The 27818-nt window shown below is 44.2% G+C and overlaps 1 protein-coding gene and 1 pseudogene across 1 annotated transcript; one reads left to right on the top strand and one right to left on the bottom strand.

Moving 5' to 3' along the window:
- The first annotated feature begins 15368 nt into the window (after positions 1–15368).
- On the top strand, positions 15369–17290 carry LOC139786406 (uncharacterized). The gene has a single exon (XM_071725572.1). It carries the CDS (start codon positions 15704–15706, stop codon positions 17288–17290), a length of 1587 nt encoding a protein of 528 aa, XP_071581673.1. The 5' UTR covers positions 15369–15703.
- A 9142-nt stretch (positions 17291–26432) lies between these two features.
- Positions 26433–27425, bottom strand: LOC139786405 (uncharacterized; annotated as a pseudogene).
- Positions 27426–27818: the final 393 nt, after the last annotated feature.

Here is a 27818-nt window from a genome sequence, read left to right as displayed (position 1 = left end):
CCTCGCAAAAGCCCAGCACCTCTTGAGCGGTACGCAAAAGTTGAAGTATCCTTCCGGTATGCTCGATGAAACGTCCCATCCAGCATTCCGCATGAGTTGAGAATCATTATACGATAGCGATACATAGTTCTTGATGGTACTGGTTATTCCAACGTTTCTGTTGCGATCAATCTCCACACCGTTGAGCTCGTATCGAATCTCATCGAACATGAACGCTGCACAATTATTCGCAAACGTTGCCTGAGACTCGTCATCCCTTTTCTTTATCGTCAATCTTCCTTCAACGTAGAGAAAGCTCTCGCACGGCAACGTGTATAAATCCTGTTGTTGTATGGGTATTCTTATCTCATCGTTATGTCCAAACGTTGTGTTGGCATATGGATTGTACGTGTGTGTCTCAATCTTGACGACGCTGTCGTCAAAGATCGGTTCACCTCCAATGTTTAAGATATTAGCCATTTCGTACGACGAAACCCAATGATTTCAGAAATTCAACGTTCGACGCAGTGAGTTTCTTCTTTGGCGATCGGATTGTCTCTCTAATTTTGTTTCTCGTCTGTTGCACCTGCTCAGCTTCGTTCAGTACGAGCATCTCACGTTATCGCTGTCGTCTTCGTACATGCAGTCTAACGGTGATCTCCTCTCCACGAAAATCAATCAATCGGCCGTCCTGATCCACGACGCGAAGCGTCAAGTCCGAAATGCTCCGTACGATGATCGGAAGGTAAATGATCTGTGCCGGCGTTTCCGATATCTTATATCCTGGAGGCACACTCGGTGAAAACTCGTGTATCGTGTGCACGTACTTGTCGTTGCTGTACGCACCCGCGGTCACGTTACACTCTATGCGAATGATGTTTACGTTGATGATATTTATCGGAACATCCGATTCGTGCCATTGTCGCGACTCCAGCACGCGATTCGCTGAAAATCCCAGCAGCGATCCAATGTTGTTCGGTTTGGTGAAATTTATCCGATAAGCGCACTTGATCTCGCTCTTCATCGTATTGTTATTAGCCCGAATAATCAATGGGTGCGATTCATCTTCGTTTATCGAGACATTATTGGATTGATCCCATAAAAGAGCGCGTTTCAGATACATGTCTATATCACGCAGTTCGTACGATCCTTCGGGAATGGTAATCTCCTTGTCGTCGTCATAGTAGAATTTATTGTTCGACGAATTTACATTCGGTATCGTGTGATAGGTTTCAAAATCTGTCAGACCGAGCTCGTAATCGCCATCGCTCAAATCCACGGCGGGAAAGTAGCTTACCGCGAGGATGCTGCTCTTGCCGGTGAGCGTAAATGTCAGTGACATGTTTGAATGAATACTGAGATTAAACAGCGTAACGCCGGTCTTTAAATTGATTGTCAGCCGACTGTAGAAAACGCAGACACAGTTGTCCACAATTGCTCTGATCGTATCGCTGATATGGCGTGCGATTGTACTCTATTACATTGTTCTTTAGATACTGCGCCAATTCTCTCGGTGGTCGAAGATTGCCAAAACTGTCGAAATATATGGCACGATCTCCCCTCTTCGCGTACGCCACCCAGTGAGTACCCGGTCCCTCAGTATTATCCAAATTCACGATACCGCTTCGTTTCGACGTACACCGCCGATCGGTAACGAGTCGCGCATGAAAATACCTCGAAAATATGGAATGCGCATACGCTTTGCCAATTGTTGCAGTTGTACGTTGGTAGTTACACCCTTGGGGATTTTTAGCGTCTCTTCGACGTTTTTTTTTTCTCGAGACTCCCCGTCCGCGTTTGTACGGAGCGAGATAAAGTCCGTGACCTTCCATGGCGCGATTGTGACGTTGCATCTCTTCCAGCTGACGTCGCGCGGCTTTGTTATCGTTCACGGCCTTTGCGACTCCCGCCGCTCCGCCGACCAACGAACCGAGAACCCCTAATAACGGCAGGATCGGTAGGATACCACCGCGTTTCGCTATCGGAAGTATTCGCTTGTTCTTCTTCTTTTTCTTCGTTTTCAAACCCATACCGAGTTTCGTTTTAGCCTTCATGGCCGCCCAGACGGCTGTAGCTGCAGCTCTCTCTCCGAGAGTCGAATCGTTCGCGGTGACACGTTTTCGCGCTTTCGCGGCAAGTATATTGTCTGCCACGTGTCGTTCTGCGAGATCGCTGCTACGCGAGTAGGCTATGTCGTGCTCGCGACACGCTGCGTCCAATGGATTAATACCCTGATCACCTCTTGCCAATCGTGTTTCTAAATGAGTTCCCGGAACGCAAAATTGATAGCCGGGAATGTGTAATTCGATCGGAAGCGCGTTTATCGCGCGATTCAACAGACCTCGACCTATCTTCGGTGGCATTCGCCACAGTTTTTTATCAACGGCGGCGGACCGTCGATGTGCGTTTGCTGACACGACAAATTATAATGTATTAAACAGCGACGGTATTGCTGAACCTCCGAATCTGCCTTGATATGTTCGGGAAGCTTATCCCACAAATAATCTATATGATTATAAAACTGCCGTAGTAGAATGACCTTTGGTATATACTTTAACTGCTCGGCGGTTAAATCGTAAATATCGCTGTTATCCGACACGAGCAAAAACATTTTAAAGACTGAGCATCTCAGCTCTACGCGCCTCTATAAATAGGCCAGCTTTCTCGATACTGTTTTTCATTCGTTGTGGAGGGGAGGTAAAATGCGGTTCGTACGACAATCGCGGACGATCAAAGTGACAAACTTGACGATAGGATACAGTTAACGAAAGAGGTACGCAAACATGGAGACATGCTACCGATTTCTATACGTGGTATCATCTGCGGTCCGTCGAATTGCGGCAAGACAAACGTCTTGATAAGCTTGCTGGAAAGTCCGCACGGTGTACGTTTCGAGAACGTGTATGTGTACTCGAAATCGCTGCAACAGTCGAAATACCGATATTTGGAGAATATACTAACACCGATAGAAGAAATTGGCTACTTTACGTTCTCGAATAACAGTGACGTCATTCCACCGAGCGAGGCGCTCCCGAATTCTATTTTTATCTTTGATGACGTGGCATGCGACAAACAGGATACGATAAGAGAATACTTTGCAATGGGCCGGCACGCCGACGTTGACTCCTTCTATCTTTATCAGACGTATGCAAAGATACCGAAGCATCTTATACGCGACAACGCGAATTTATTGATTCTGTTTAAACAGGATGGTACCAATCTGAAACACATATTCAACGATCACGTAAACACAGATATGTCATACGATGATTTCAGCAAATTGTGTGATACATGTTGGCGACAAAAGTATGGATTCGTGGTGATAGACAAGGACAGCGCGATTTCGAATGGTCGATACAGAAAAGGATTTAACGACTTTGCGATACCGAAACGCGGTTAGTTGTTGTCGACGCGCCGATTGAACAACGTTATCGCAACATGGACAGCGGCGAGGAGATTAGAGAGCGCGAGAGAATAGCAAATCAAATTGCGAAAACAAGCGATTCGATTCGCAAAAAGTATCACGCCTTGAAAACTGGCAAAATGGAGGAAGATATCGCGTTGGAGAGACACTTTAAGCCCATCATCGAGCCTCTAAGGCAGATTGCCGAAAACACCGTTGGCAAAGAATCTGACGTGTCAAAGATTGAGAATGAAACGGTGTGGGAAGACGAAGAGCCAAAGTTCAAACGAAAACGACCAAACGCCTCGTTTAACGACTCTGTAATGGCTTCAACTCCGGTTACGTTGAAACGATCGATAAATGTGCCATCTAATTTGAGCGAAATAACCAAAATTTTACAACCGCATAAATCGAAACGATCGACAGGTCCATTGAATGAACCACCGATAACCTCTGCGCCTTCCGTGCAACCCACAATACTCGAATCACTCGCAAACGAAGATGTTTTCGAAACCACGGATGACTCACTCGTGACGTCCGTTCGACAGCAGTTGCAAACATCTGAGGGTCGAGAAACGTTGCGAGATCACTTTGGTCTATTGGGCCAAAAGTACGTCGGGGCAGTTCTGAGCGGCGATCAAGAAAGCGGTATAGACACCGTATACGGCGTTTATTTCAGCAACGATGGAATGATGCTCGGTAATAAACGTTTTGACGTGAACAACGCGGACAACATAATTATCGACGGCATACGATACGCTGGCACACGCGGTCTTTACGAGTTGATCTTTAAGAAATTTCCCAATGACGATATCTACACGGTGGACGATATGCAAACATACAAGAGCATTCTGTTGACGACGAGTGCTCATAAGCGCAATTATGATGCTCACGCTCGAATAAATGGCAACAGGGGATACAAGTACACACAAATAATCGCACCGTTGATTTCGGGTAAAAAAGCTGGAAAAGGTATACCGCGTGCCATGACATTAAACGGCAGCAAGATCGACCATATAATTGCATCGTCGATTTCGGGTAAAAAAGCTGGAAAAGGTATACCGCGTGCCATGACATTAAACGACAACAAGATCGACTATGTTCATTGGGACGATCCCAACGAGCTTGTAGATCGTCTCCGATTGCTCGAAGCTTCGCGCCTAGCGGGTCACACCGGTCACGATAACGAGATCCTGTCGATTATCGAGGAACTTCGCGAGGCTGGACTTATTATAAATTAAACCGCGCGTCGGCGAGTCGTTCAATCAACATCGAAATGCCGATCAACAAGTTCGGTATATCGCTCGGAAGAGGCGGTGCGGAACCGTACTATCAATGGAGCGGATATAATCAGAAATTACGTGCGCGATAACGCTCTTTGCATGGTCGCCACCGACTTTGACGCGAAATCGCGCAAGATTCGACGGATAGCGCCGCCTGTAGATGATGGCGATGCAGCCAATAAACGTTACGTGCAGCAGAGCGTGCAAATTTTGAAGGATCAGCAGGATGAAATCGAGAGAAAGATGGCCACATTCCAGAATAACGCGTAAATTACCCTAAACGAACTTCAAAAGATGATTCAAGATGTAATTGCGAATCATCGCGAATAGATAAGAACGTACATCTGATCTCTGCGTCAGTTGCGCGTCAGCGTCATGGCTAGTAAGAAGCAATCAACTGAGAAACGGAGGCTGGTGGAAGAACTACACGCTCCTGCGAGAAGAAATTTTTCGCGAAGACGCGTCATAGTGCGCGGATACGATGACCTGTGGCAGGCGGATGTGGTCGAGATGCGTCCATACACGCGATTCAACAGAGGCTACTACTACATACTCACCGTTATCGACGTGCTGAGCAAGCACGCATGGGCCGTACCGCTCAAGGCCAAGAGCGGAACCGAGGTTACTACGGCGATAGCGAAAATAATTCGAGACGGCGGAAGATGTCCGAAAAATCTGCAGACTGACAAGGGCAAAGAATTTTACAACGCAAACGTGCAGAAACTCTTGAAGAAACATAATATCAATCACTATTCGACCTATTCCGTAATGAAGGCATCGGTCGTCGAACGATTCAATCGCACGCTCAAGAACGATATGTGGAAAATGTTTACGCTCAACGGAAATTACAAATGGATCGATTCGCTGTCGGGTCTCGTATCGGATTACAACGCGCGAAAGCATCGAACTATCGGCATGCGACCCATCGATGTTACCCCCGCGATCACCGACAAGCTCCTAACAACGGTGTACAGCCACGTAAAGATCGCTGGTCCCGCGCGATTCAGAGTGGGCGACTCGGTACGCGTGAGTAAATTCAAGACAATCTTCGAGAAAGGATACACGCCAAATTGGACCACGGAGGTGTTTAGAATCGTCAAAGTGCAGAAAACTAATCTCGTGACGTATCTATTGGAAGATTCCTGCGGAAAACCCGTCGCCGGCGGCTTCTACGAATACGAGTTACATTGCGTTGCCAATCCCGACGTGTATCTCGTTGAAAAAGTTTTGCGCAAAAGGGGGGATGAGGTTTATGTAAAGTGGTTAGGATTTGATAATTCACACAATTCATGGATACACAAGAATAATGTATTGTAAAAATTTATTACAATATAAAACATATTATACATACAAATGAGTCATTTATTTCATACATATCTAAATGTATTTACAATTGTATTTTACAAAGGTATTTTATAATGCCCCCATGGCAGCGTCTCGGTAGAACCGGGTATAATGTATCGCTTATCATCGTACGGACTTAGAGCTATTTTCGTTTCGGACACGGTGTATACCTCGTGCTGTTTGGATCTTATGCAGGCTTGCTGTCGCGTCATTTCAATTTCGTCGTGCAGACATCGCGTGTAATCGTCGAACGTTATCGACCTGGCTACGACGTTACTCTTAACACCTTTAGCCTTTTTCGTATCTTTCTTACCGTCGACTCGCAAGGCGTACATCTTTGCTCTAAGCCCGACGAATTCGGTCATTATCGCACCGTTATTTTCGTCTTTCATTAAGCCCGGTACTTTTTTATTGGCGAGTGGGATATCGTACGCATTATCGATCGCGTAATCGCTAGTGTCAAATCTAATAATGTGGCGCTTCATGGTGTCATACACATCGTCGCACTCGATGTGATAAATGAGACTGTCCGTATCGGTGTACGTGACTTTACACTTGTCGTGATACAATGGTAACATGTACTCGTGGTGAAATTCGTACAAACATGTCTTGGATATATCGAGGATGCACATACCCACGTAGATTGGTTTGTCGAACTTCACCTCGAGTTTTCGCATTTCTATTGCTACTAAATTCTCCGAAAAGACGCTTCGGCTATGAAAATTTGGTTTCGCGATCATTGCCTCCGCGCCGTATCTACCCTCCCAATGAGTCACGAGTCGCACGTCAACGTGATTGCGCACATTCTCCATGGTTTTGCCAAACACAGCATTGTTCATCAATTTGTATAAATTTTTCTCGAAATCATTCTTGGCCAATGTTCTAAATTTCGTATTAAGTTCTATATAATCGCGAAGCCATGGAGATTGCGCGAATTTCAATATGCGGTGAATCTTTGATATACGGAGACCATGACGAGTGCACTGCTGCAGGTTGCGATAATGTATGACGTAACGTTTCTTATCGTATAATGTTGCGAGGAGCTTGTCCTGCCGCTTACCGGGTGGTTTATCGCGCGTCGGACAGAACGGTAGGTCAGTGTGCGCGTCGTGAAGATGTTGCGGATATTCCAAGTCGACTTCGAGAATGTAGCCTATCGTGGAATCCAACGCGACATCCATAACATTAAAATCGGTCACGTCGTCAACCCATTGAAAATCTGCGTATGGCAATGGTTGACACATTGCCCAGCCGTATAAGTTGTTTACGTCGAAATACATCAGATATGACGACGGTTTCGATGGATCGTACGACTGCATGTACTTGTTGTTGGCCAGCGCGTATCTGTTTGAACATTGACTCAAACCGCCGCGTATACCGCGTTCGATAAACATGACCATGTCAATGTCGGTGAGCAATTCGAAATTGATACGCGTATGCTTCAACATAGCATCTCACGTAAAACCTGGTAGAGTATAATAATACGCGGGATCGAGTCCATAACTCGCGACGCAGCTATCGCGAAAATTTTCAAAGATATCGGCCAACAGCAAGACATCGGTTTTGAGATATAAATCGCTGTAGTCACCGAGCGTTCGAATGGTGAACCGCTGCCAGACGTTGACGGCGTGCGCGTAATCGCTCTCGGATACGGTGTCACCTGTCAATGAACTATAAAACAAGTCGCGCGGTGGTAAACACGAGTCCTCCAACTTTTCGACGCAGTCAATGTACTCGTACGGAAATACGCCTTTTCGTGTCAGCAAATCAAAATTTTCTGCGGATATTTTACAAAATTCGCGTTGCAATATTCGCAGTTTATCCTTGCTGAGATATGATGCCAATTTGTCGAGACTAGCGGTGAGAAACTTGTACGAATCGATAAATCGCAATTTGACGCAAGTTTTCTTATCTTTATCTTCGGTGCTTTTAACGTTTTTCGTAAACGAAATATATTTCTCTTTTGTAATTGGGAGCAAGTCTACATGTCCTTCGTACGCTGTTGCTATTTCCGTTATAATAAAATGCGCGTCATAGCCCGATAAATTATGAAAAACTATGGGAATGCAATGCGAATCTTTATAGTTTAGATTACAGTTTGAGTGCGCGGGACCTCTGTACTGACCGGTCAGATGACAATGATCGCGTACTCGCACGTCGTCTGGCTCGAACGGTTTTTCGCACACGTGACAGTGCGTTGCGCTGTTAAACTTTTCCCACTCGTCTCGCGTGAAATCCGCCATGGGTACATTAGTGGACAAGATTGTCTTTACGTCGTGAGCTAAACGTCTTAGCTCCTCGGCGAACCACGCGACGCACTCCTTATCGCGACGAAACCGATACATTGATAGCGAGTCGTCGTACGAGCAGCGCACGTAGTATCCTATGCTAAATACGCGATGATGTTGATACGTGTACCTGGACGTTTCCGGATCCGCTTCCATCTTCTCCAGGGTACATTCAAGGTCGGCGTATACTATAAACGGAACTCGTTCCTTCCTGCCGTGATTCTTGAAAGCCAACCACTTGTCGTTATCGCTCGGTAACTTGATCGCGCAGTCGTTCATCTCCCGACAATCGACGGTGTGGGCTTCCAATTTCTCGCTCGTGTAGAAATAGTGCAGACATCTGTAAATAATGAAATTTTTTTTTATATATCTTTCACGTAAAATTATTTTTATTATTTATTAGAATGTATACTCACCGATCGCAAAAGTATTTTTTGTTTCTATTCTTGCTCAATTGCGAGCTCACGAGGCGGGATAGGTTCTTGATCCACGCAAAATGTCCCACGTTGTCGTCGTGCACGTACAGCAGATTTACATGCCTGTCCATCTTTCGACCAGTAACCCGTATTGGCAAGATCGCAAGTTCCTTGTTTTTTTTCTCGATACCGTACACATTGATGGAGATGTCGTTGTGATCTTCAAACCGTTTAATTTGATCCAACGTCATTGGAAATTTAATGTTTGTAAGATTTAGTACCGACGTGTAATGAGGATACGACGATTGCAGATCTGCATTTATTTGGGCTGGATGCAGAGCCGCCATCACTGACCATGCGAAACATGCATTGTCCATTGATCGCACTTTTATCACCGCTCTCTTCAATTTAATTTCTCGCGGTATTTCCACAAGACACCCCGCGTGCAATGGATTATATTTGTTCACATTTACAGTCAAAGTAAGTATACGCGACAACGCCCATCCGCTATCGCGTTCCTGGAATTCCTCCAGCTTTGCTTGGGTAGGCTCGATGACGTGTCGCTTGTACCACTCACACAAATCGGACTCACGGAAGAGTTCATAGTTTCTCGTAGCGATACTTTTATTCGCGCGTTTGTCGCCCGCAACAAATTCACCATTAAACATTGTGTTTATTTTTACATTTTCATGTCGTTGCATGACGATTCGCACATGAATGAGTACAATGTCTCTCGCATCTTTGAGAAATTGATGAGGGTCGATGTGTTTGGAATTTATTACCACACCGGTTAGTATACGACTTTCAAAAGCCGTATCTATCTCACGCCATCTAAGTCCTGTCTCACTCGCACTGTATCCTGCACCCACATGCACGAAACGTTGACGTACCGAATCTTTCAGACCTTCGAATCGTGCGATACAAGCGACCAACGACTGTTTAAGACCGATCGATAATCGCGGCCGTTTAATTCGACTTTGTTCTTCCAACGATTCGATAAACTCGTCGCATCGTTGCTCCCACGCGGCAAAGTCTTCCCTCGAATTTAAAAGGGTGGATTGCTCCAACAACTCTTGCTCCATGTTCCTCTTTCTACCACAATTTGTTGCACTCGCGACTTCCAGTCCTCGGCCACTGAGCGTATCCCCCAGATTCGTCAATTTATATCCTACTAATAATGCAACGTTTGCTTTTTTATCATATCTAATTTCATCTCAGCATCCGTACGGATGCGCCTTTCGAAAAAAATGCAAAATTTGCAGTTTTACACGTGTTCGATGAAATCATCGCGAGACACGTATGTTCATGAAAACAATAACGCTCCATTGACTTATGCGAAATTGCAAAATTTGCAGTTTTGCACGTGTGCAATGAAATCGTCGCGAAACACGTATGTTCTTGACAAATATATCACATTTAACGTATATGTGGACTGTGGTGGTGATCACCCTGCAGCAGCGACGCTTGGCTGAAATGCAAACTTGCATTTTTAAGATCGCAGAAAAAATATCTGCGAGGATTTTAGAGTCGAGAGTTAATATCAATTTTGTAACTTATCTACAATATATATTTAGGCGGCAGAAAGCGAGTAAGTGTAAGATGATTTTGTAAAGGGTTGGCTTCCCTAAAAATGTCTTTCAACCCCATCAGAGGAATAAAGTGCATAGTAATCTAACCTATTTGTATGAATTCTTGTCGACACAAAATTCATGCCACATGACAAATAAATAAGTTTATAATATGGTAAAAAGTTTAAACGATTTTTCTTTTTCATTTACCATTCATCCCATTCCCTGTCATTAAGCTGTCTTCGTTTATCGCTTACTTAAATGTAATATTAAAAAATAAATATCGCGAAGATCCAAACGATTAAATAGCGTGAGCGAGAACGCGAACGGGAGCCGCGAGCGAGAAGACGCGCGCGAACGGGAACGAGAGAGAGACCGCGAGCGAGGGAGAGAGAGAGACCGCGCGAACGAGAAGACGTGCGCGAACGGGAATGAGAGAGAGACCGCGAGCGATGGAGAGAGAGAGACCGCGACCGTGAAGACGCGCGCGAATAGGGGACGGGGGCGCGAAAGAACATCTACGAGGGGGAGATAACGCGAACGAGAAGACGTCGCGCGGACCAACGCGGTCGTTGCACGCGGACCTCGCGGCGCGGCGAAAACGCGGACCCCCTCTCCCGCGGCGCGGCAAAAACGCGGTACCCCCGCGAAATCCGATACCCGTGTGTAACCCGATACCCCCGCGGCGCCCCGAAAACGGTTCACGATAACGAGATCCTGTCGATTATCACACACACACACACACACACACACACACACACACACACACACACACACACACACACACACACACACACACACACACACACACACACACACACACACACACACACACACGCGCGCGCGCATGCACGCGCATGCACGCACACAGAGTAATTTAGAACTAACATAGTTTACCTACTTAGACATTTAACTGGAGTACGCGATTGAATTAACCGAACTGAATATCGGGACACGCAGTAATATCCCTTCTTGGAATCGAACTCGACATAAAGCAAGTAAGCGCAAGATACCGTCTAAATAAACGCGAGATAACGAAATAAGTAGGCGCGAGATGACGAATTAGTATGAAACGCAACTAGAACTACGGGTAATAGAATGGGTGGTAGAAATTAGGCTCATCTCCAAAGAAATTAGGCTCATCTCCAAAACAACAGACATAAGCGCGAGAAATTAAAGGAGAATTATCGGATTTAACTGAAATTACATCTAATGGCGCGAGAGACCGAAAATATCCCCGATTACAAAGTAACGGAAATAAACGCGAAATAAGAAAGCTAACACGTGAGTCGAATGATAGAATTTGTAATCAGAATCACTAGGATTAAGTACGTTAATAAACGCGCGTTATTTCGGGCGGCGCCACGCTTAGCGCGCACGGACGCAATTTCCACGATCGCGAAAGGATTCTGTCGCCAATAGATCTTAATCTAACGCAAATTATCGTCGGATCCTTCTCCAAGGGTATAATATTCGCGAGAATATTCACGGCGACGCAAGAGGTAGAACGCCAGAACGCTCGGCGTAACGCGGAAAATCGCAAGCGATCACATAGAGTAGACGAAGACACTACACACTAACTCTAACGCAAGAAGGAAAGAGAATGATCTACCGCAAGTAATAATTCAACGCGAGTAACATTCCAACGCAAGTAATAACTCAACGCAAGTAATATAATTCAACGAGAGTATCATTCTAACGCCAGTAATAATCAAACAGGGGTGACACGGGTATTGCGCGTGAAATCTAAGTCCCGGCGGTACGAATTACGACGCACCATGAAGCACGCGGTCGCGAACACGAAGGTCGCGAGAAATGGCGAATTCGCGATATCGAAATCCGTTTCGGACGCGTCTACCGCGATCTCCAGGGGTTTGTAAGTTCCGGTCGCGATCCCATGGCCACGAGACCATTCCGGTGAGCCTCGCTGTCGTTCTCGATCGCTCACTAAACGCCTTGTCGACGAACGACTCTAATTATTTCCGAGCAAGAGCGCAACCCGGAGGGCGGCATCGTGGCCTTACACACGAATATTACGCGAGGCAACCTCACCGCTTGTCTGCTTCTTCCCGGGGATTCTTCGTCGCCGCCACAGGCTTGGAGGTCTCTACTAAATAATCAACTCGCGAGGTTAACTGGTCTCGCTCGAGGACTGCTGCCGAAAATCCGCTCGATAGCAGAATCGATGACGCGCTTCATCCCGGGCGTACGCGGTCCCTCGGCGCGACAACGCGGGCCAATTAGGGATAAGCTCGCAGGCTCGCGACGTATCCTTGCGCAGGGCCGTCAACTACGGCTCCCGCAGGGCGCTTTAATGGCCCCTCGCTTGCGCGGAGATTGTCCGGGATCCTTCCGGGCAGCGGACGGGACGCTAGTTTTTCCGGTACTCCTCCGTCTTGGTCCGGGGATGGTGGCCATCTACCCCGGAGTACGGTCTGCAGCGGAGGAGAGCAGGTGAAACTTGTTCTGCCCCGGCGCCTGGGGCCCTGCTTGCTACGGGTCCGCCCGCCGCTGTATCACGCGCCGCGCGCGTGTCCTCCTGCGCTCCTTCGCGCTCGGCGGCCCGCGAGTTTCGCCAAGATCCGCTTTTCGTCGTTCGACTTCTCGCCTTGATTCTCCTGGCTTGTTCCATCCCTTGCACTCCCTTGTAAGAAATCCGTATCTCGTCTCGGTGAGGCGCCGCGCAGTATACAAAATAAAAATATAAAGGGATTAGAAAATATAAACGCGCTTAATTATGCCCCTGGAGATCTCGCATCGACTCTTTGGACCGTCCTCGGGCGCGAAACCTGCGCCTTGTGGCGGCGGCGGGGCGCTGCCACGATGCAGCGAAACTGCAACGTCACAGTACAAATGTGAGCGCCAAACATACCGCCCACCAAAATACAATGTATTTTCTAAGCTTAGCTAGACTCCTCTGGTGAATTGTCCATTGGCAGAGAACACAATTTCACCAGGGGACAAGTGAGAGAGCCATCCGCTGTTCTCACCGTGGCGACCCGAGAGACACCGTCACGACTCGGGTGTAGCGCCACGATTCGCCCTCGTCTCCACTGTACGGGAGGGGCGTTCTCGTTCTTTAATCAGACCAACGAGTCCTTCTGCACCGTAGATGACGATTTCAACCATTTTGGGCGTTGTTGGAGAGTGTGCAAATACTCGTCCTGCCAACGCTTCCAAAACTACTGGTGCATGTGCTGAACCAGTTGCCATCGATCAAGTCTATTTATCGGCACCGGATCTAGGTCAGGATAAGGAACAGCTACGAGGGGTTCCAAGGTGAGGAAGTGCCCCGGTGAGAGTACCCCGAGGTTGTTAGGATCGGAGCTAGTAGGGCATAGGGGCCTGGAGTTCAGGATAGCTTCTATCTGTGTAATGAGAGTGCTAAATTCCTCTACGGTAAGAATCTGCGCTCCCACTACGCGCTTTAGATGGGTCTTCATTGACTTGACCTCCGCTTCCCAAAGGCCACCGAAGCGTGGCGCGGAGGGAGGATTAAACGACCACTGAATTCGTTCCCGCTCTGAGGTGGCTTGCATGTAATTAACGAGCTCTCGCTGAGCTCCAACAAAATTGGTGCCGCAGTCGCTATATATCCGCGAGCAGCGGCCGCGCCTAGCAATGAAGCGCCTCAGAGCTGAGAGAAACGATTCTATAGATAAGAAACAGGCGAGTTCTAGGTGGACTGCCTTTGTTGCAAAGCAAACAAAAAGGCACACGTAGGCCTTGAACAAGGTTGCTCCGCGATAACGACGATTATAAACCAAAAATGGCCCAGCATAGTCGACTCTAGCGATTGAAAAGGGCTTAACTTGACGTACACGATCTAGTGGCAGATCCGTCATGGGCGGTTGCACAGTGCGTGGATTCACCCGGAAGCACTGATAGCAGCGCGACAGACAATGCTTAATGGCCTGATGGGCCCCAAGAACCCAGAAGTTCTGCGACAAGAGATAATGTAACGCTCGACGCCCCGAGTGCAAGTGTAAACGATGAGTGCGCTCTATTAGAAGTTCCGTGAGCCGGTGTTTACTGGGTAGCAATGCTGGGTGCTTGGCTTCATATGAGATTGCGGAATGTGTCAGTCTACCGCCCACCCTAAGGACTCCGCGAATATCCAAGAAGGGGGCGAGTTTTCGCAGAGGTTTGGAGCAATTCTGATTGCGTTTTAATCTATGGATATCCTCTGCAAAACAACAGGATTGTACAAATTTGACTAGAAATAGTAAGGTCGAATGGAATTTGATTTGATCTACACCGAGAGTTTTATAGCGTTAATTCGATTTGCGTCTATTAACGAAGCGTAGACAATACGCGAACACTCTGATGAGTTAGTCCAACGACGAAAAGCGATCGAAAAGCGAATCCACAACAGTGGCATCGGCAGGATCTGTGGTGACGAAGGCGTGAGATTTCGCTTCCTCCTCAGGAAGATCCCCAACTTCCGATGTCGCAGTTTGAGTGGGTTCAAAGTCAATGAGCCACGCAGAGCCAGTCCACCAAATCAAATGAATCACCAAATCTCGGGGAAAAAGTCCACGGGAGCAATGATCCGCCGGATTGGACTCACAAGGGAACGGTCGGGGGTGTCCGAGACCGATTTGGATGCGCTTTGGATATGTTGTTGAGCATCAAAAAATATTAGACTCGTATTTTTTTTTGCGGCTTATCTCAACGTTTATTGGTCGAAAAAACCCGATTTAGAACCTACCCGATTTGGATGCGCTTTGAATATGTTGTTGAGCATCAAAAAACATTAGACACGTGTTTTTTTTTGCGGCGTATCTCGACGTTTAGGGGTTGAAACAACCCCTCGAAAATAACGGATTTTATAGTTTTTAGCGAATATCTTCGAAAATATAAGGCGTATGAAAAAAAGTTTGGTACAAAAGGTTTATGGCTTTTTGTGCTCTTTACAATGGCGTAATCAGATTTTTCAAATTTGTCACATTTTTTAATTTAACCCCACCCCCACCTATTATTTTTGCCAAATATAACAATTTTTCCAACGCAAATTTAAGAGCGTCAAATGCCAAATACATCCATGTGTATTTTTATTATGATACCATTATTAGATTTTTGGCAAGACGAGATGATATGTGGTATAGGCGTCGCGCTGTAGGTAGGTGTTGCGTTATTTCTGTTCAAGTTGCGCCGTACGCTTAAAAATTTCCATTTCAACTCCGGGATGACCGAAAGCGCTGATGCGAAGGCCAGCGCAAGGCTATTTCGAGAGTCCTGGACTAGCAACGGAATGTCGACTCCGACATTATAAATACCGCCGAATTGTATCGGGCGGGCAGTCGCAAATTGGAAAGAGACGGTATCAAACCTAACAAAGACCACTCCATTAATTATAAAGTGCGTATTTATTTATATAATTAAAGTTCGAGACAAATATTTAATTTTAATATCTTTCAGAATGAAGTTTAATCCATACAATGTAATAATGCTATTTTCTGCAACTTTCACTGCTTTCAACTATTCACCAAGTCCGACAACTTTGGAGGAAGAAGAAGTAAAAGAAAACATTGAACGTATACTGCTTGACATACAAAACCAAGAATTTGACGTAGAAGAGGAAGAAACTTTAGGTTTTTATGATATATATGAAATTCCAGAACCGGAAAGAGTTGATTTATTTGAGGAAGATGATGGTAAAGTATATCTTCCGGAAGAAGTTACTTGCAGCTCTGTTGAGGCAACAATATCAAGTGACTATAAAAGGCAAGCTGTGGAATACTGGAGGAGTGGTAAAACAAGGGGAAGATCGCTTGAAGGAGTTAAACGAAGGTACAAAAAAGTTACATCAATACGACAACTAGCACGATGGGAGAGCCAAATTAGTGAAGGTGGTAGTAGAATGGAAAAATTAGAAAGAATTTCTGCATACACATTAAATTGTTTTAATGAAGCTCTTGAAAGAGGAATTATTATTCATGATATTGACATCGCACGATGGGCTTCTCGGGCACAAGAAGAGGAAAATGCGGCAGGATTCAAAGCTTCAGAAACGTGGGTGAAAAGATTTAAAATTACACATAATATTGTGTCTCGGAAAATAACTAAATTTGTAACAAGAAAATCTTTGCTATCAAAAGAAGATTTGGAAAATAAGTGCGACACATTTATTACTAACGTAAAATATTACATTGATCGATATGGAGTGGAAAATATTTACAATTCGGATCAGAGTGGATTCCAGTTAGAATTACACTCCGGTCGTACTTTGTCACATAAAGGTGTAAAAAAGGTAGAATCTGTAGTACAATCTATATCAGCAACCACACATAGTTACACTATACAGCCAACTATTTCCGCTGATGGTAGATTATTGTCGCCTCTTTTTATTACATTGAAAGAAGTTACAGGAACGTTTGGTCCGAGAGTGCAAGAAACATTATTCAACGCGCCTAATATTTTTATTACGGCTTCAAAATCAGGCAAATTAACATCAAATCATGTAAAAACTTGGTTAAATGATGTATTTTTTCCGAATGTCGGACCAAAATCTGTATTATTATTAGATTCATGGAGTGGGCATTGTCCTAATATAATTTCAGAAACTAAACCAGATAGTGTAACTGACTTTGTTTCATTAACTATTCCGGCCGGTACAACGGGAAGAATACAACCATTAGATGTATATTTTTTCCGAATGTGGAAAAATTTTATTAGATATTTTTCTGATATGGTTATGATGTTAGACCTTGCAATAGATCTTCATGTTCGAAATAATATCTTGAAATTGCAGTCATTAACGCACAATCAATTTTCATCGCCTAGGTTTCAAAATTTATTGAAATATGCATGGTTTAAAAGTGGATATATACAGAATAGGCCGAGTGAATTTCAAACACCAGTCGAATTTTGTTTCAAGAGTGATTTTAAAGTAGAATGCGACATTTGTGGTAAAATTGCCATAATTATTTGTTCTTGGTGCAAAAAATCGCTTTGCATAACACATTTCTTTCATGATCATCATCTTTGCGACGAATATGTGCCGTAAATGTAATTTACATATATGTTTATGTATTGATTACTGATTAATTACTGATGGATTGTTTACTGATTAATTTAAAAATTCTGCTCTGATTTATTAATACATAAGTCGTCTTAAAATCTACAATTTTATCAATCATTTACTGGCGACGTTTAAAAAAGTTTATTAATATTTTATTGTGACTCAATATTATTCGTCTACACATAATATTATTACCCAATATTGTAAAAATAAACACATGAAGAAATGTAATTTGTATTTTTAATTTATTACTATTACTATTTTTATTAATTTTTTTACCATATTTCCTCTATATATGTCCGCATATCGAATAAAATTTGCAGATTGTAAATATCTTCAGTGCCTCCCCAAACATGCTCGTTCGCTTTATTCATTCTTGGATTCAGCCTTGGATAATACCGAACCCATCGTCTATGTTCAATAAATCCTCGAATTCTAGTATCTCACCGCAATGACCCTCGCTAAAAAAAGATCAACAAATAACATTATTTCTTTAAATGTATATTAAAAGTATATGTATATGTCAATGTAGTTACTTTCCGGAATTATGACACGAGCAAATGATATTCAAATGCGTGAATTTGGTTGTTGTTTTTGTTGTGCCGTAAAGGTGCCTTTTCACGTTAACGCTCGACGCTCATTTTCAGCAAGTAAAAATCTTCAGAAATAATATCTTTTATTTATATATGTATCCATAAAATATTATTACTTGAAGATATTGCTTGAAAATAATTAATATTTTACGTATTTCGAAGTCTATGTTTGATTGTACTGGGACGATTAACGACGATTCAGTGACGACGCTGAATATTAAACAAATTCAACTTCATTTCTTTGACGCTAGCGTCAAAGCGAAACCACCCACGTTCACCTTGTTGACGCTCATTTTCAGCGTCTCATGAATTGGCACCTTTACCGGGATAGTATATTATTGTAGCGGTTAATGTGACGTTCAGATTATGTTTTGTGATCTTACAATTCGGCGGTATTTATAACTTGGCGCGAGACACTACCGTGTCTCTTGATGTCGGAGTCGACATTGATCTCTGGCTCAGCCTTTGCAGTCAGTTGAGCCGGTAGTTACGTGACAAAGAATAAAGCAGCATAGAAGAATGGACAGAATTGAAGAAAGAATGTACAGAATTGAGAATTACATAGAAATCCTTTATCCCGCCACAGGAGTACGTATAATACACATAATTGTATATTAAAAATATTTTTAAATTAACCATTCTTTTATTATAACAGTGGATATGGGTGGACAATGTGCCCGTGCACGAGATACGAATCAGAAATATGGTGAGGGATCGGATTCCTCACAATCAGGTATGTATGAATATTTTCATAGATTTAACATTTTTTTAATTTTTGTCTAATCTGTTTTCAGCGCTATATATATATGCACGAAATAGAAATCCGTGGGTTTATAAATTTGGCGCAGCAGCGTTGGGTCCGCTGGTTCCGGACTATGGACCAAGAGAATAATGACGAAATTTGGGAAACTTCCGGCGACGTAGATATCTTCGGCTTACGTCGACTATTTGAAATGGAGGACGATTTTGAAGAAGAAGAAGAAGAATATTGGTAAGTTATTCGTTTTTCCAATAAAAAAATATTGAATCTTTATATTAATCATCTTATTGCATTTGTGTGTTTCAGATAAAGAAAAGCAACGCGGACGCGGCACTCCGATATTCACAGTTGCAATCGATCATCGAGGAACTCCATGACACCTTGATATTCCATAAGAAATGGCACTCGATATATAGATGTGTACGATCTTGTGATTCAATATAACGACAGTCCATTATTTTAATAAATATACATATAGTCCGAAAACATTCCTTCGTTACTTTACCGCAAGGCTTTTCGACCGATCTATCTCTCTATATCTATATATCTCGCACGCACCTATGATTCTCTCTCTCTCCAAATTATGTTATGTACTTCTCGCTCAGCGACTCAAATCTATCTGCCGTCCGTCCGTGCCTTCCTTCAGAACGCGCGAAGGCTTTCCCCTACTCCATATAACCTTCCGGACTTCCTGCTTATTTATTTTCGTGCTAACGCTATCGAAATAGCGTAAACTCCTCGCTGTCAGCGCCTAGTGCTGACCTTCGCATCAGCGCTTTCGGTTGTCCCGGAGTTATAATTGGGATAGTGTATTATTGTAGCGGTTAATGTGACGCACGTTCAAATTTGCGACTGCCCGCTCGATCTTACAATTCGGCGGTGGTATTTATAATATCGGAGTCTACATTCCGTTGCTAGTCCAGGACTCTCGAAATAGCCTTGCGCTGGCCTTCGCATCAGCGCTTTCGGTCATCCCGGAGTTGAAATGGAAATTTTTAAGCGTACGGCGCAACTTGAACAGAAATAACGCAACACCTACCTACAGCGCGACGCCTATACCACATATCATCTCGTCTTGCCAAAAATCTAATAATGGTATCATAATAAAAATACACATGGATGTATTTGGCATTTGACGCTCTTAAATTTGCGTTGGAAAAATTGTTATATTTGGCAAAAATAATAGGTGGGGGTGGGGTTAAATTAAAAAATGTGACAAATTTGAAAAATCTGATTACGCCATTGTAAAGAGCACAAAAAGCCATAAACCTTTTGTACCAAACTTTTTTTCATACGCCTTATATTTTCGAAGATATTCGCTAAAAACTATAAAATCCGTTATTTTCGAGGGGTTGTTTCAACCCCTAAACGTCGAGATAAGCCGCAAAAAAAAATACGAGTCTAATATTTTTTGATGCTCAACAACATATCCAAAGCGCATCCAAATCGGTCTCGGACACCCCCGACCGTTCCCTTGTCAGTATCGACGTGACCCCAAGCTGAGACCCGTACGTTGTCCTGAATGCGGGCAACGCGGTTGCGAACAAACGTCTTCCACCGATGTGGAGACGAACGAATCCAGGCGAGGGCAACCTTGGAATCTGACCAGGCATATTCGGCATCAATGTTAAGATGTCCCTGAAGGACTTGACGAACGTACGCGATCAACTTTGAAAGAAGTAGAGCTGCACAGAGCTCCAAACGAGGTATTGTAATAGACCGAAACGGTGCTACTTTAGATTTAGCGCAGAGTAAGCGAGTTACTACACCATCTCGCGCAACAAAGCGTAAGTAAATTACGGCTCCGTAACCCAGCTCACTGGCATCGCAAAAGCCATGAAGCTCACAACGAACTACATCGCGCGTCAAACGTGCGAGGAACGCGAAGGGAAGCCAACGCGTCGAACTCAGCTCGATAGCGTTCCCAACTGCGACAGATATCTGTCGGAGGCTCGTCATCCCACTCCAACTTCAGCGTCCACAAACGTTGTATTAGACATTTCGCAGTAAACGTGAGTGGAGCCAGGAATCCCAGGGGGTCGAAAATACGCGCTACCTCCGACAATATGGTGCGTTTAGTACATTTGCGATCCGAAGGATTGACTTGAAATCCGAAGCTATCGGATTGCGAATGCCAACGAAGGCCTAAGACTTTAAATCCTCGCTCGATTCAAACGATAACATGGATTGGCTACATAGCTGCGGGTCGAGCCCATCCAACGCGGCAAGATGGCTACTCGCCCATTTCCTAAATTCGAAGTCGGCGCTCCGGAGTAGCGATAACAATTGAGCTCGAAGCGCGCGAGCCTGTTCCACCGTACGAACGCTAGCCACGACGTTGTCCACATAAAGCGCCTCGAATAATGCAGCGAAAGCTAAAGGATATTTGTCGCGATATTCGAGAACTAGCTGAAGCAAGCAATAGATCGCCAAGAACGGGGAAGAAGTAAAGCCGAACGTAACCGTCTTGAGAAGGTAATCAAGAATAGGATCCGACTCCGAGAAACGCCAGATAATGCGTTGGTAGTCGCATTGCTCCGGGTTTACCCATATTTGACGAAACATTTGCTTCACGTCCGCGGTCAGAACTATCGGCTCGGCGCGAAATCGAAGCAGAATGGCGAATAGGTCTTGCTGTAATTTCGGACCCCTAAGTAATGTGTCGTTTAACGAGAGACCCTTTGGGCACCTCGACGAGGCGTTAAACACTACCCGCAACTTGGTGGTGGTGCTATCGAGTTTGTACATGCCATGGTGAGGCAAATAATTAATGTAACTATCGGACGGGAATGGATCACTGATTAATTCCATATGACCGCTATCGAGATAATCTTGCATGAAATTATTGTAGCTAATTCTAAATTCGAGATTTGATTTGAATCGGCGCTTGAGCGCGCGGAGACGACTAACAGCTATAGAACGCGAGTCGACAAATGTAGGAGAATCCGACGCAAAGGGATACGAAACTACAAAACGACCCGAGTGGTCACGATAAGTGGTCCTTGCGAAGATCTCCTTATATCGACAATCTTCTTCCGAGCAAGAAGTGTGTTCCGGTACTTCTTCTAATTGCCAAAATTGACCCACTGCGGTCTCGATCGACTCGAGAGTGGTAGCGAACGAGTGCAGAGGTGCTACTTGTAACGACGGAGATACCGCGCCCGTCAAGACCCAGCCGAATACTGTGTTGAAGGCGTCCGGCTCCCCATCGTATCGTTGCCCGGCGCCCTCCTGGGATGCTCTATCGGTCGATCTCGTCTGTCCTCTCGGCTGGCGAGTCCTCTGTGATAGCGGGAGGAGCAAGGCAGGCAGGCAAGGGTTGCGCAAGCAAGCAAGCAGGTAGAAAAGGGTTGAACAAGCAGGCAGGCAGACAGGCAATCAGGCAAGAAACGGCGGTGTTATAGCGCGCACTTGTCGACGACTTCCGAGCGGCGATACGTCTCTACTTGACTTCATCCAAAAGACGAGTGAGTTGACTCGATCGTGTCCAAAACGTGAGTGCGTGCTCCGGCGCTCTCCGGCTCGCGCACCTGCGAAGTACGGCGCGAGCGAGTACCAGTTTTCCCGATAATTGGGAATGCCACCCGCGCCCGCGGGCCGGCAGCACGAGTCGGGTGAGTCGCGCGAAAATTGACAAAAGTATAGATCGCGATCTGCCAACGTTCCGCGCGAGTTGTCAAACGCGAATTTGAGGTTACCGACGGTAACATACTATACGTAATAATAACTTATTGACTAATACAACTATTAATGCGAGTGAATTAACTTATAACTAATATGTACAAATGTGAGCGCCAAACAACTACATTTAATTATTGTGATTAATAACTGCATTTTTACGAAATTTATTTCTTTAATTTTGTCATCAGTTGCTATTAGTAGTGTAGTCATCAATTTAATTATTGTTCGAGAGCACGCGTTTGCGCGGGATAGCGCGAGGTAACAAACAACCACAGAGAACAACAAGTACAGAAAATGCAATAAAATAAAGGTCTATATTTACAATGTCTATATGTACAGTGTTCGTTTCTTCACAGTAAAGAAAAGGAGCCGTGAGCGCGCACAGAAGTTAGCACGGCAAAAGCGGCGAAAGCTATCAAGCGAGCGAATGCGTATTGCTACGCTAAAGCGGCGTTAAGCGGTGTGCAAAGGTGGTCGTATAGATATACTAGGCGGGTGATCTGCGAGAGAGAGCGATTCCGCCACGCGGCGGCGGTCTTTTATCACCTCCGCGACGAGGCTCCCTCCAGGCTGATCACCAAATAATTTCGAGAGGGTGATTGGCCATTGGCGGCCTACGTCATCGTGCTTACGTCACGGTTTTCATTTGACGATGCGAAGTGATCGTTACGTGTTTTCGATCGCTATGTTTACAGCATGGATCTTTCCTTTGTGTAAGAGCGGTTACTTGACTTTGTTTGTGCGAACTGTTGGCATGACTTTGTTATTGACTAAATGTTGGCGAATGTTCCGGAAAGCGAATAAAGGAAAAATCCATGCTATAGTTTGACAATGATGCAATCTCTTTAGAGCGGCCAGCTCGACTAATGAGTATGGGCGAGGTTGATAAAAGGGCAGCGCAACATTCGGCGGGATGACGCGTAAATCATACTCACATAGTTAATGAATTGAAAAAACAAGGTTTATTGTAACGAGTCGTGTAATTGTTGAACAAAAGAAGAATGCAATTATGAAAGGCAGACATTAATTGTATAATTAATAAGAAAAAGGAAGATGAGAATATCAAACTCAGACCTTAGATAAATTGTTCCGATTGTAAATGAACGCAGTTAGATAGCGTAGCATAAAAGATTTTAGTCTCGAGCTTGGATAAAATACAGTAACGGAACAGATTAAATCATACGTTAATTCACAGCAGACGCGAGGGATGCGTCGTGATCCAGAAAATTAAACTTACAACCAACATAGAATATCGGCAAAACGACACAGCCGAATATGACATAACCGGGATAAACGCGAAATCATAGTATTAATAACACGAAGTATCGCGAAAGTATCGTGGGCCACGCTCGGAGTGCGTGAACGCCACGTCCAAAACCGCACAGGAATTCTATCGCCAAAGTATCCTACTCTAACGCAAGTATCTTAATCTAACGCGAATATCTTAATCTAACGCGAGCGATAATTGTAGCGCAAGCCACGTCCAAGCGCAACACGTTATTGCCAGCAATACTTTAACGCGAAGAATGAGAGGCAGAGGCCCTCGACCTAACGCAAAATACTGTAGCTAACGCGAAAATACGAAATTACCGCGAGTAACAACGCAAAATACTATAACTAACGCGAAAACACGAAATTACCGCGAGCGACGGAGGAACGCAATAATAAACGCGAATGCCATTCTAACGCGAATCGTATCCTAACGCAAACACGGGCTGAACGCAGTCCTTCGTACGCGAAAATCAAACGGGACGCAATAATAAGTCACCGCGAATCATACGTTAACGCCGGAAACAGCCCAACGATTATTTTCTAACGCACTTGACATCCCAACGCCAAGATCCACCGAACGCGAGTAGCATTCCAACGCGAATAATCTCTGCACGCACTCATTCCAGCGCGAGAAACGACCAAATGCAATTATTAATCTAACGCAAATAGTATCTCGACGCAAGTACCAGCGGAACGCAATTACTTCAACGCGAAAAATAACCGAATGCGAATTAAATGTTACTCTGACGCGAATATCCTAATGCATGAAATTGCCGAACATGAAATATTCAAACGCCATTACTGCCGCGTGTGGAATCTAAGTCCCGACCGTACGAATTGCGACGCATAAAGAAAACGCGCGGACGCGAACGCGAAGGTCGCGAGACGGGGCGAATTCCCGATATCGGAACTCGTCATCGACGCATCGACCGTGATCTCCAGAGGCCCGCAAACTTCGGTCAAGATCCCGTGGCCACGAGACCATTCCGGTGCCCCTCGCTATCGTTCTCGATCGCGAAATCTACGCCTGGTCGGCGAGCAACGTCGACATTGAATTATTCCCGAGCGAGAGCGCAACCCGGAGGGCGGTATCGTGGCTTTACATGCTGAATATTACCGAGGCAACCTCGCCGTTCTTCTGCTCTCCCTGGAAGCTCCTCGCCGTCGCCCCAAGGGTCAGGAGAATCGCCAAATCGACCAACAGAATCGCCAAGAAGTATTATCGCGACAACTTTTACGCGTGCGAAGGCTATCGAGGACGATCCAGGAGTGCTCCCGAAATTTCGCTCGATGGCGGAATCGATTGCGCGCCCCACCCCGGGCGTACGCAGCCGCTCGACGTTAACGCGCGGACCAATTAGGGGCGAGCCCGCAAGCTCGCGACGTATCCTTGCGCAGGGCCGACAATTCCGGCTCCCGCAGGGCGCTTAAGGTTTCCTCGCGCGTATGACGATTTCGCCGGGATCCTTCCCGGTAGCGGACGAGACGCTAACGTCCCCGTGTTTCTCGTTTCGGCCCGGGAGTGGTGGCCATCCACCCCGGAGTCCTTTTTGCAGGTGAGGAGGGCAGGCGAAGTTCATTCCGCCCCGGCGTCCCGGGGCCCTGCCTCTACGGGTCCGTCCTTCGCCGTATCATGCGCCACGCGCGTGTCCTTCCGCGCTCCCTTGCGCCCACCGGCCTGCGAGTCTCGCCGCGGTCCGCTCGCGTCGATCGATATCCTGGCTCGATTCCTCTCGGTCGAATCATTCCGCATTTTACGATCTGCTGCATCTCCTCAGGAACTCCAGTCTCAGCTCGGTGAGGCGCCACGTATCAATACAAAATAACAAAAAAAAGGATCAAAATACGGAAACGCAATTATAATTATGCCCCTGGAGATCTCTCGCTCTGACTCTGTGAACCGTCCTCGGGCGCGAAACGAATAATTATTGAAAACCCGCGCCTTGTGACGGCGGCGGGGCGCTGCCACGATGCAGCGGAACTGCAACGTCACAGTACATGTGTATTAATACATTTTTTATATTCCTATATATTTGCAAAATAGTATTTATATATTAGTTATTCATACGCATGACATCTACTACATAAGAATAAAAAATTCTTTATCTAACACCGATAGTACATATCTGTAATTAGTAAGGAAATGATCTTTTACCCTCCTTTCGCAACAATTTTTCACATATGTTGGTAATCCGAATCAATAGAATCAGACGCGAGGTACAAGGTTTCAATCTTGCTTGCGAAAGAAAGGTCAACAAACGTGATATTTTGGACTTACAATAAATTTATTATTATGTAAGTAAATAATTTATACTGTTGTATTAATATAACATTTAGTTATGTTAATTAGTAAGAAATATGTTTGTGTTATTGGATGATAGCATACGTTTGTGATAGAGTTTTATAATAAAATATAATATTTATGTTCAAGCTGTTGTGACTAAATATTTTTATTTACAACTTATATATAATAATCAATATACACATTGTTTATTCCTCACCAAATATTTCCCTGAACAATTGCATTCTTCGATCTACTTGAACTCCCCAATTAATATTTTCGTTAGGATTATTATTTATATTATCATTCAGTTCTTCATTATAATAATCAAAATTGTCATCATTACAATTTAAACATAAATTATGTAAGATACATGCTGCTACAATTGTATTTGCAATAAATGGCATTTTGCAGTATTCAGAAAAAAATTTAATCCGTCGGAAACATCCTTTTAGATAGCCAAATGCTCTTTCTACAGCCATACGCGTTGAAGAATGTATGAAATTAAATTCAGTCTGAAGAAGAGTAAGGTGACCATTATCACGGAAAGGAGGAACGAGCCACTGTAATGATGGGTATGCAGAGTCGCCGATTATAAATTTTCCATCTGGAAAGAATACTTCTCTATGTTCATTAGCTGAATCATATAATGCAGATTTCCTCAGAACTCGTGCATCATGGAGAGAACCCGGCTGGCCACAGTATACGTTGGTGAATTTCATATTCGCATCTACGACAGCTTGTAGATTTATAGAAAAGTATTTTTTGCGGTTACAATCTCTTGCATTCTCGACATTAGGTTTTTCGATTTTGATATGAGTGCAGTTAATTGCTCCTATTACATTTGGAATGCCTCTCTTAGTATTAAACTGATGACAAACATATGCTACGTGTTGTCCTTCGGGCCACTTAATAATATCATCTAATTTTGTCAAAATCCAAGCTGTCGTTCGGCGAAGTACTCAAAAAACAGATGAAATTGAGACATCAAATCTATCTGATATTGTTCGTAAAGGTTCTGTGTTCACCAAGTGCCACAAAAATATAAGAAGACTGAGTTTCGCTTCAATTGATTTCACTCCAAACGAATGCGAAGGAATAAATCCACTTTCATGTAATTCATCTAGAATATGTAGATAATCATAGATTTCAAATATTGTTAAATCATATTTAAAAACAAAGTTATATCTTTTTTTATATCAATATTACCTATTAATCGAATTGCTGTAGTGCGCTCAACTCGCAAATGCTCCTTAAATTCTAACTCGGTCCAGCTATCCACAATGTGAAGATAATGTTCTACCCGATGTCTCTTACGTCCACTAGTTAAATACTTCAATAGAGGTGACCAAACACCAATAAATAATTATCATCATCATTTTCTTTACTGCTTGAAGATGTATTAGTGACTGAAAGACTATTGTTCCAGTCTATTTCACTGATATTTGAGCTCTCTGTACTTGTACTCGTAGTACTGGTGTTTATCTCACTGTCTATTAGAAGACTAATCGTTATCTTTTTTTTCATATTCATCTATATAAAAAATACTTAATTGATTAATAAAACTTGTAAATTTTATTAATAAGTAAAATTAACAAAAACCGTATAAATTAGGTACCATACAAAATAAACATGTCATACTCAATTTATATTCAAAACAGTATATATTTACTTAACTTTATTATTTTTTCATAACAACTTAATTTACATAACTTGATTAGTTTTTTATCAGTTTCTTCTGTATATCTAATAAATAAGCTAATATGATAAATAATTCTCTATATATATATATATCAAGAGACACGGTAGTGTCTCGCGCCAAGTACACGCGGAGCGAGACCGACCGTGACTCTTTTACGCGACGTGACGGGTTGCGAGTACTCGAGATGTTGAGATCTCGATAAACGAGTGAACGGATCAAGTTCT

This window comes from Temnothorax nylanderi, unplaced genomic scaffold (assembly GCF_030848795.1).
Source record: "Temnothorax nylanderi isolate EJ_2023f unplaced genomic scaffold, tnyl_v1.0 TNYL_tig1029_pilon, whole genome shotgun sequence".
NCBI classification, from domain to species: Eukaryota; Metazoa; Arthropoda; class Insecta; order Hymenoptera; family Formicidae; genus Temnothorax; species Temnothorax nylanderi.
This window is presented reverse-complemented; position numbering and strand designations above follow the sequence as displayed.